The sequence below is a fragment of the Lupinus angustifolius genome, chromosome LG06 (assembly GCF_001865875.1).
Source record: "Lupinus angustifolius cultivar Tanjil chromosome LG06, LupAngTanjil_v1.0, whole genome shotgun sequence".
Taxonomy (NCBI): Eukaryota; Viridiplantae; Streptophyta; class Magnoliopsida; order Fabales; family Fabaceae; genus Lupinus; species Lupinus angustifolius.
Window position 1 is genome coordinate 5,670,174 of NC_032014.1, and position 12,021 is coordinate 5,682,194.

At 28.4% G+C, this 12,021-nt stretch overlaps 1 protein-coding gene across 1 annotated transcript; it reads left to right on the plus strand.

The window, feature by feature from the left end:
• Positions 629–1,701, plus strand: LOC109349259 (glutathione S-transferase U18-like). The gene is made up of 2 exons (XM_019589995.1): positions 629–1,028; positions 1,290–1,701. Exons 1-2 carry the CDS (start codon positions 711–713, stop codon positions 1,656–1,658), a joined length of 687 nt encoding a protein of 228 aa, XP_019445540.1. The 5' UTR covers positions 629–710; the 3' UTR covers positions 1,659–1,701.

Consider the following 12,021-nt stretch of genomic DNA (forward strand, 5'->3'; position numbering starts at 1 on the left):
CAGAGAATCTTCATCCTATTTTTATGGCTGTTGCACAAGATTTCTCATACTTATTGGTGTCTTCAATGATATACTAAATCAATCAAAATATATTAATTTTTATTTATAAAAAACATAAATTAATATTTTTTATTATTTGAAAAATGTTATTAATTAGGACATATGAACATATTCTTTTTGGATCCCGTAAGCCAGCAACTTGTTGCGTTAACTTTCATATTTGCCTTAAAATACTGTTGGGACTTTTTATTTGAAGTTTTTATTTAATCCTCTAAAAACTATTTAATGTTTTTTACTTTTTTTAATTTTATTCTTTCCTCATAATGTTAGATTTAAGAGGAACATATAAAATTATAGTCAAAATCACTTATTATAGCTAGAATACTTTTGATTGAAATTTAAAACATCAATTAAAAATCATAGAGTTAGAGAAGATGACAAAAAAAGTAGAGATAAGAGAATATAAAAAAAAAAGACACAGAAAGAAAAACATTGCTGAAAACATTAATTTTTCCAGGAGAATTTAGTATATTATGATAAAAAATTAATACAAGAGCACAATTGAAAACATATTAAAAAAGAATAAATTGACTCTTCTTCTCACGTGCCATACCTAACCTCATAAACTATTACCTAACCTCATTGGTCAGTATCGACCATATAACCCTCATTGCTCTGTGTTGTGTTTGATCGACAACATAGTCAAAGCCATGCCTAGAAACGATTTGAAGCTTATAGGTGGTTGGTATAGTCCATTTGTGCTGAGGGTACAGATTGCACTAAACATCAAATCTTTGGATTATGAAAATATTGAAGAAACCTTGAATCCCAAAAGTGACTTGCTCCTTCACTCCAACCCTGTCCACAAGCAAATCCCAGTTCTCCTCCATGCTCATAAACCCATTTGTGAATCTGGAATCATAGTTCAGTATATTGATCAGATTTGGACTAATGCTCCTTCTATCCTTCCTCAAAATGCTTATGATCGAGCTAATACTCGCTTCTGGGTTTCCTACATCGATGACAAGGTATTTCATTTATATTCTATATATATATAAACATGTTTAGAAATATATAGGTATGACTTTTTATTATCTATATTTGTCTCCTCGTATTATTTTGTGTATATATAGTTTCACATGAGTTAGTCTTTCAATTTAACTGTGTACATGTAGTGTTTATATTTATAAAATTTGATCCAGTTTGTCCAAGCAGTAAGAGTTTAGTTCCTGGTAAAATATCATAGGTTAAGTTGATAAGTTATTCTTTTGCTATTTTTTTGGGTGCAGTTGGTTCCGTCCATGAGAAACATTCTATTTGCTGAAGATGAAGCAAAGAAAAAGCACTTCATTGAAGTGGAAGAAGTGCTTGAGGTGATGGAAGATGTGTTAAAGAAACAAAGTGATGGGAAGGCCTTTTTTGGTGGAGATAATATTGGATTCATTGATATTGCTTTCGGTAGCTTGTTGAGTTGGTTGAGCGTTATAGAGGAGTTGAATGGGAGGAAGGTGCTTGTTGAAGCAAAGGTCCCTGCTTTGGTCAAATGGGCTGAGATTTTTGCAGATAATCCTTCAGTAAAGGGGGTTTTACCAGAGACTGAGAAGCTTATTGAGTATGCAAAGGTTATTCAGCAAAGATATGCTGCTGCTGTCAAGTGATTGCAATGAATTTTGTGATGACTTATTAAGTTTCAGAGTTAAAGTTATCGTATTAGTATATTTTATGTTTATTTTTAAAGTTTTTTATTTTCTTTTATTGTCCATCAAAACACAGATAGTTGTTACGAGTTCTTTTGAATTCCAAATTGTATGGCCATCAAATAACAGTATTATTTGTAAATTTAATGTGGCTGAGAATCTATAACACATAATATCTCATGTCCTAAGTCAATTAGAGTGCTACATTTTATTATTTTTTGTAAAAAAATTTTATTCACATGTTAATATTTGACTAGTTTAGAATAAAAAAAGATATTGATTAAGACATATGATCTTCATTCATAAAACAAAAACAAGAGACATAGTGAACATTTTATACAAATTATAAATTTAAAACTTACATAACTAAAAGTTTTTTTGAATAAGCCATCTTCTCAATTACTGAAGAGACTAGTAAATAGTTGTGATTTTGACACATGACAAATTAAGTTTTTGATGGCCATTGTTTTAAAATATAACTAGTAGGAGACCCGTGCGTTCGCACGGGTAATAATATATATTGCACGAATTTAATTAAAAACTGATTACATAATTTGTTAAATAAAATGTTATTGAGAATTACCTAGTAAGACATTTGTAGTAATCCATTTTTAATGTTAAGATGGTGAAAGAATGAAATGATTTTGAACTTGTAATGTTAAAAAAAGGAAATGTGTTAGGAAAAGTTGAATGAATTTAGATGGAAAATAAGATAATATTTGTTAACTTGAGAATGTGACTAAATATCTTATTGTTGATGTAAAGTTGTTGGTCAGTGAGATGAAATCGAATCTGTTATTAAAAAAAATGTAATAGTTCGAAAAAATATTTCAAACATAATGTAAAATAATTAATATAATACATGTTACAAATTTTGGAAAACTTCTTTATAAACGACATTAGCATCAGACATATCAACTTCATCTGAACTCAAATATTTTTTTCATCCCCGTAAGTATACATTAGAATAGTTATTAGGGGAGGGGTCCACTTACTCCAAGAGTAATTTTTTAAACTTACTCCTCATCCTATCCATCAATTCTAGGGATATCTAATGGTTTAAATTAGTGAGTATATTTAAACCATTATATGTCCATATTATTAATGGATAATTTTGGAGTAAGTGGATCTCCACCTCTTTGTAGAATACCTAATACATATTTTGCAAAACTTATTTATAGACCATATTTGTTGTTGTATTTAGTGGTTTACCATCATGTCAGGTACAAATATATTCAATTTTTTTTTTTGCTTTGAACTCTTGAAACAACCACATGACCATAACTGAAAATTGGTTTAGGTAAATACAACTTCACACTTTCTAATGATTGACCTTGAGATTCATTGATTGTCATAGTGTATAACACAATTATAAGGAATCGTCTTCTGAATAGTATAAAAGGTCATGGAAATTGGGATGTTGACATTGATAACTGATGAATATAAATGATATTTCAATGTTTTTTATAGATATGATTTGTGCCTCAAGTACATGGTTCGTCATCTTAGTAACCACCAATCTTTTAAAATTGATTACCATGATATAAATTTTAACTCATTCATCTATAAATTGATAATATAGTTATTATGACAGAGGAAGTTAAATATATTGTAAAACAAATAAGAAGGTCATACTAATCATTATGTTATTGTTTCGTACTTATTCAACTTCAAAGAACATTTAACTTATTGAAATGTATATTATGATATGTATGTTATGATGTTTGTTATGAAATTTATTAGAAAAGTGATATAATAGAATATTAGAGTTGATTATTTAGATTTATTAAATACTGATATTGTAAGAACAATTCTCATTGTGAGATGATGATCTTTATGTAGTCATCATCATTTTAGGATTTATTTATTTTCTTTAAATAGTGTTTATCAATCAATGAAATATGAATATTTTCTTCTAGTATTATTTCTTTCTTTAAAAGTAGAATAATTGGAGTCTAATTCAAGAATTTGTTCCCTATCAAACACATTGTAGGTTATAGCATAAGGATAATGAATATACACTGAATTTAATAGCAAGTTCAGGAACAACATTTCAAATCCTAAAAGTTGAACCGTTTATATTCCGAATTAGAATACTGTTGCATTTGATATGTGAGTGTAGTCTTTCAAAAAGGCAAATGTTTTCAACATTAAAGTTTAGTTAGCTATTTACAAAATTTGACTTATTGAACATACAATAGATAATATACAATACACACATTGTATATATACTTATTGTGGTTGATTAATATTAAGATCAACCATATCAATTCAAAATCTAAACACCATAATTGTAAGACCATACTGCAAATGTTTATAAAAAGTATATATAATGAGTTATTCACATATACAATTGTATAATATATATACAATAGGTCATACACAATACATAAATTGCATATACAATTGTTTATTGAATTTTATGAGATAAAATCAACATCAACAACGCAATTATTTAAAATATAAGTGTAACACCATAATAGAAAAATGTATCTGACTAACATTTCATCTACCAAAATATATAACAGACAACAAATACTAAAACTTTTTATAATTTTTATCGCAACATTATAACTTAGTATTTCACTAATAAAAAGGAATTTAAAATTTCAGAGATACGCATCTTGGGAAAATATTATATAGTCGGAAACATTACCGGAATCTCAAAATACCAAACGACTTTGGTTGTCTTTTGATAGCTTGTACTGGTTTTATGCTTCCTAAATGCAAATATAGAACTTAAATATGGAGTTCAAGAGAAGAGAGTTCATTTAAACATTTATTATTACCTTACAGTCCATCAATATTATTTACAGATGTTCTGGTTTAGGTGTTAATTGCACATACCAAATTTTATTAACTCTAACAGCAAGCTTCAAGAGGTATTTTGAATCACAAAATGTATACTCATGCAGGATAATTCTATTAACATTATGTATGTTAATTCTTTTAAGATTAATATATACTCACAAAATTGAAGAAAAAACATTAAGTTAACAAAATAATGGTATTACAGTAAAATTAAGCTACCATGTGGAAAAAAATTAATATGAGTAATATATGCTAATAAAATTGAAGTCAAACTACCAAATAATATGACTAATATCCGCTTATATATATTAAGCCCATTTTTTCAGAGGTGAGCTAATAATTAAACTGACCACATAATATAAACACCTTTTTATTTATTTTTGATGATATGACTTTTTGGATAAAACTCAAACATATCAAGTAAATGTGGGGGACATGCAACTAAAATGAATAGGAAAATATAATTATAACTCATATTTCAAACGTTATTAATAATGTAGAGATGGTTTCCAGCTTGCAGAATCTCATATTAAAAAATGGAAAACCAAACGGTGATACACCTCCAATGACAAACTTAAACCAAATAAAAGCAAAAGTACCACATTTTAAGAAGACCCATTTTAGTATTAACATGTAATAGTCAAGATATGCTGACAAAAGTATTATTAGTTACAACACAATGACAGAATTGTACAAATAATATTGAATAAATAGTAAAGAGTTATACACATTGGGTTAATACTATTTTCATCCCACTAATATTGAAGGCAATATTAAATAGTCAACTTCATAAATCTTAGGCTCCACGAAAATTCCACATCCCCTCACTGAAACTCACAACTCAGTAAAAAAAGGTAGGCAAAATGATTTTATAATCGACGAAGAAATAAAAATGCAATATCATATATATCAAATATATATCACAAAGAAAACTTGCAGATGCAACAAATAATGTTGTATATCAGTAGTGAAGTCAACAGTGTCATAACAATATTAAAGGCTTCATTTTAGAGTTAACAATGTCATAAAAATCTTTACTTTACCAAAAAAATACATAAATGTAAATTGCAAACCCTCAAAAAATATAAAAGGCTGTATTTTTTATGAAAACAATTAAAAAATGTAAACTTAAACCCCAAAGAAAGTAGTAAAGATCCTATTTTAGATGAGTAGGAAACTAAAAGTCGTTTCTGAAATGGTTGTTAAGAAAAAAATAATAATAAATGCCTCATTTAAAACAAAAATAATAGCAAAAAATGTAAAGTGAAACACAAAGAAGGAGAAATGCAGTATTTTTTCCAGAAAATATATAAATGTAAACTCCAAACTCCTAAACCGTAGAAAAAACAATTTTTTTATGAAAAAATTACAAAAAATGTAAACTTGAAACCCAGGGAAAGCGGAAACAAACATTAGCAATAGTAAAGTAAAAAAATCAACTCATACACATGATATAAAAACTGGATAATGTATAGTAAAGTGTATTAAGAGACTTACAAAATGATATTTGGGGTCCAAGAATGGCTACCACCACCAAGTGATCCATATAAAGATGAGGTCAAAGAAAAGTTCCTAAGATGAGGAGGTTCATCTTGTTGGAGGTGATGGATATTATTAGATTCCATAATGATAAATTTATTATAAGGTTTTAAAAGGGAAAGGAAAAGGGATTTGAAAATCTCCTCATCCTCTTGACCTCTTCTTAATCACTTTTCCTTTAAATCAACAACATCCTTGTACTTCAACTTGATTAGCCTTCACTCTTTTCTCCATTTCCATTTATTTAATCACTTTTAAAGACTTGCTAGGTTTGCCAAACCAAGTCATGTAAGGGATCTTTTCAGGAAAACCAAAAAACAAACAAAAAAGTTTTCTCTCTTTCCTTTCTTAAAACTCCCATGGCTTCCTCTTCTTGGAAAAACAAAATAGAGTGAGTAAGACCAAGAAGTTTGAAGTAAGGTGTAATGAGTAAAAAAAATGTTACCTTGTTAGTAAGAAATATCAAGTCTTTGGATGAAAAAAAAATTGAGGAAGAAGAAGGAAGGATGAAGAAAGAAGTAGGAAAAAATAGAGGAGAAGATAGAGAGAAATGAAGTGATTAAATATGGGTGTACCGTAAGAAAATGGGAATTTTGAAATGGTTGGAGTGAAGTAGAGATTCTACATTGAGATAAAAGAGAGAGAGAAACAAAAGATTATAAAATTTGAAAAAAAACAAAAGTTTCTTTGCAAGCATTATTTCCCGTCCATCAAACATTAAAAAATATTATACATAAAAAACAAAAGATTCTCTGCACCAACCATTAATTCACCTGCACGAAGCATTAAAAAATAATATACATTTAGTAATAAAGAATTGGCAAAGCAAAACTGAAGTGAATTGACAAAGTAAATGTAAAGACAGAAATGCCCATTTATAATCCAAGTGTCAGTAATGTAAGATGTCTATAATAGTAATAACGCCAGCCCCTTGTATTCTTATATAGATAGTAGAAGTAATATATTTTTACATAAATCAATTTAGAAAAAATGACAATCATGTCCTCTGTTCTTTCTCTTTCATTCCTAAATCCATAACTCTATGCCATCTCTATCACATTTCTTCCCTCTTTGAATACTTGTACATGGAAGTGAGTCTACACAAAAAGATTTTTTTCTCCGGTAATCAATTATTCGCTTAGTCGTGCTTGTGAGGCCATAAATCTAGCTTCAATTTCTCAATCATATTTCCACTGCTTCATTCTTCTTTCCCATTTCAATTTTCTCTTCTTTTCTCCAATCACTTTTGTCATATATCAAGAACACAAATCCTAAAAAACACACACAATACATAAAACATAACATTACTAAGAACACCTAGTTTCCTATGCCATTAATAACTATTATTTATCAAGGGTTAAGGGCTTTGGGGTGGTTGTTAAGTGATTTCAATCGGTTGTTCCTGATAGCATAACAAACCAAGATATAAATGGCAGTGACGAGGACAAGAACACAAGCATTAAATACGGTTAGGGGTTGAGCAAAGAGGGAAGAAACAGTGATAGTCATCGGAGAAAGATCCAATAGAGTTTGAAGAAAGAAAGAGAAATAATAAAGGGTATATTGTCCATTATTGCTGAATTGATTTAATGAAAAATACATTTTTTTATTTTAAAATCCTTGCCATCAAAAACTTAATTTGCCACATGTCATAATAATTGATATATATTAACCTCTTTAACAATGGAGATGATGGAGACTCATGAGTGAGATATGGTTATGGTTTCTATTTTTTTATGGTGATAGGTTATTAATTATTCAAAAAAATTATTTTATGAATCATTATTAATTGGTGATGTGATTATTGGAACATCAATCAACCAGGTAGGGTGTATAAGAGTTATGACATTTATGTTAACCTATTTTTCTCTCATTTATAATATGTAGTCTATATGTTATAAATGTCAAATATAGTAAATTGTGTTAGATATTGTAATTTCTAATACAATTTATTCAATTGATGTAATTATTAAAAAAAATTGAACATTGAAATGATAATTCTCGTAATTATTTTTGTAGGTGAAGTGTGTGATAAAATTAAAATCATTGAAATAAACTTATCATGTTTATAACGTAAGATCATTGTGAAATGTTTACTAACTTCATTCTTATTTTAATAAAAATCATTACACAAATTAATTAATATAATAAATCGCGTAGTGATTTTGTTTGATAAGATGAAAATGAGAAAAACATATATTTTTAGAACATTGTTATTTAATATTGAAGTAACAATCTTTTATTACAGTGAACACTTAAAACTAAATTATTTTTAAATTACACATGTTTGACGGAAAGTGATTCTTAATAATTATCTTTAACATAAAAATTAAATTGGTTAGTCTCAAATGAGAGAGCTGCTATTGAAAACAACTTCACACATAGTCATCATTATTTTAAAAGTGCAATCTGAACTGCAATCAAACATAATTAGAAACAAAATTAAATCTTATTAATTAATTCATTGAACTGATACATTAAAGCAAACCTAATTATGTTTCCAATTTAATGTAACATCATAAATCATTGTTCTATCGATAAAGAAAGAAATAAAGAAAGAATTTATTCACAATCATCTTAAATTTTAAGATAGATTGATAAAAAATGATCATCTTAATAATATAACAATCTAATTATCCTTCATGGATTGGATGTGGAGCCCTTCAAATTGTTTGAATTTGCATATGTAAAGTTTTATTTTTGTGGATAGGAGCACCACTTATTCCCCTAATTTTTTCTTTATTAAATATAATACATTGCTGATAAAAAAAAACAATCTAATTATCCTGCCAGGGATACTTGTTGAAGGTAACCATGCAGTTTTTTATCTACAGGGTGAAGGATACCCCTGGACCTGATATTTGGTAGTAAAAAAAAACTAATTATCCTTTAGGATTTTTTTAAAATAAAATTCAAAATAGATCAAGTTGCAGTATGCTGAATGAACTTTAGATAAAGACAAAAACAAAAAGTCGAAATGGCTAACAGGGACAGGGGAGCAAATTGCTTCAGTTTGCTTCAGTTTGAGTAATTTTTGTGTTGATTATCTTTACTAAAAGGATTCACCCACAATGTTTACTGTAATAGAGAAAAGAAACAAAGAATTCTGAAATTTGTTTGTTGATGGTACTTTATTCCTTAGGTCGTACCTTGTGACTTTCTGTTCTCTGCTAAAAAAACTATTTTGTTTTATGACTTCAAGTAAGTATAATTTATACAGATAAAAGACATATTTAATAAAAAATAATGTGTAGTTTGATCTAAAGTTTTTTATGGTCCTGATTCCAACCAAACTCCTAAGCTATCCTAATTTCTAAATTAAAGTTTTAATAATGCCGTTTATATTCCAAATTATAACTAATTATATCATCAGTTACGGGTTACGCAATTTATCTATTAATTATTACTGAATTTTATAAGGCAGTATAATAAAAAGATAAGTTCAAAATATGGGTAAAACTACTCTGAAATCTTGGGATTATGGATTTAAATATGATAATTTAAAAATTATTGAAAGATCTATTTTAGACTTTTCTAGTATGATATTTTTTATTGATCCAAATAATACTGCCTCAAATACTTCGGCCTCCCCCGCCACCTTCACTGAACATTCTTCGTTTCAAACTTTCATCTCGAACACGCAACAATTATTATAAGTCTTAATTCTTCGTCTCAGATATTTTTGTTACCTAGAACGTTCTCTGTCAACCATATATTTATTTCACACTATTATTCTTCCCAATCAACCTTCACAAGGGCTTCCTTCCCATCTTCACATGTCTTAATCTTAAAATCTGACCACTAATAAAGAAAATATATTCACCACTTACAAACAATTTAAAACCAAACACGGCTAGCCTTTTCATTTACCTTTTTCATTGTCACCCAAAAACATGCACGATATATATACATAACTAGTTCAGATCTCTAGACCTTAAAAATATTAATTAGTCCTCGAAATCTCTTGTTGCATGAAAAAAGTTTAATTAGTTTTTTGCCTTCTTGACCTTTATGCTATGGAATTATTAGAGGACCGTGTCGTGATTCATGGACACATCATAAGCCACGTCATGTAACCGTGTTAGTTAGGATAATATTCTGTGATAATTACGAAATTACTCCCAGTACTTCATGCTCGCCAAACCAGTTAGCTCACAAGATTTCCACCTAGCCAGTAGCCACCTAGGTGGATCGTACGGACATCCTTAATTACTCACTACGCTAGTGACTTTTATAGCTAAGTTATGAAAATCAAATAAACCTATTCTCAAAATGTTATCATCTCATATATCCTATGCCTTTAATCTATGAAGCACGGATTCGTCAAATACTCTCACGTGTCGGTGTCCGACACGTATCCGACACGGATACGCTCGGATTCGCGAATGATACGTATCCATAGAGTATCCAAAAATTAAAAAAATAAATATTAAGACGTGTATCCGATTCATTTTCAATAAAATATAGGATATATAAATTCGTTTTCAGTAAAGTATAGGATATATAGATTCATTTCCAATAAAACAGGATAATATAGATTCTTTTCCAATAAAACATGATAAGATTGATTCGTTTCCAATAAAACATGATAAGATAGATCCGTTTTCATTAAAATAGGATAAGATATATTTGTTATGGAAGACAATAATTTTAGAATAGATTCGTTTTCATTAAAATATGATAAGATAGATTTGTTATGGAGGGCAACGATTTTAAATTTTCATTATATTTTTTACTTTGGATATTTTAATTTACACTTATGATTTTATCATATTTTATGTGTTTTTATTATTTTATACGCGTATCCCTGAACGTATCGTATCCTGTATTTTAGAAAAAATGCGTATCGACGTATCAGATGCATATCGTACCCGACACACGTATCAATATCTGTGCTTCATAGCCTTTAATGTTAGTGTGTTTTTGCATACACATTTCTACTGAGCAAACTAGCGTAGGTAAGAGTAAGATCTGATATAACTCGTTGGTCCGTTCTAATTTGTTGATTTAGAGATGAGTTTGAATCGTCCAAATAAATAAAAAAACACAAACTCGATTAAAAGGGACAGACCCGTCGTCAAAAAAGAATGATTCAGGTTTTTGTCCGGGTCATTGAACTCATTCATTATAGTTATATATCATGAATGGTTGAATAAGTATCTATCAATACTCATTATGTTCAACTCACATAACTCAAGTACATATAAACTCACACAACTTATCATGTGATCCTTATTTCTTACTATGCACACCAAATTTTGTTTGCCACAAAAAAACGGTCTTCCAAATTATTTTAAAAAATGAATAAGTTAAAGATTTGCTTTTATTAAGGTTTGATTATTTGATAAATTAAATATTCGAGAATATGTAATTTGAATCAAATTATATCAATTTAATTAAGCTGCATGAATCATCTTGACAAGACATAAATCTTTATGGATTCAAAAATAATAAATAGAGATTGCATTATGGAAAACAAATCATATTAAATTAATTGCATTGCTATTATATTCATTTTTGTGTGAATTTTGAGTAGTGACATGTTGTTGTCATTCAGTTCTCATGTGTTTTTTATCATTTATAAGAATACTTCAACTTATGTTGACACTTGACAGTTTAAATTGTTTTAAAATTTTCAATGTCTTTTATAATTTTCGGTCACGTAATTGTGATAGTTTTTAGTTTGAATGATGTAATTTACAGTTTGTAGTTTATATACTCATGTATGTGAGATGCAGATTTTAGTTGAATTTATATAGAAGATTGTAATAATTTTGGTTGCACATGCTTAAAGATTTGAGAAAAAAATCTACGTTTGTCATTTTGTTCTTTTCCAACTTGGACACGTCCCTATCATGATCCATCTTATTTTGGACATGCCTCTCACGCGTCTCATCATAATTAGGACGAGTTTGAGTTCAAAAATTAAGCCGATCAATATTTAGAGACGATGAAAGACATCCTTAACCCGTCC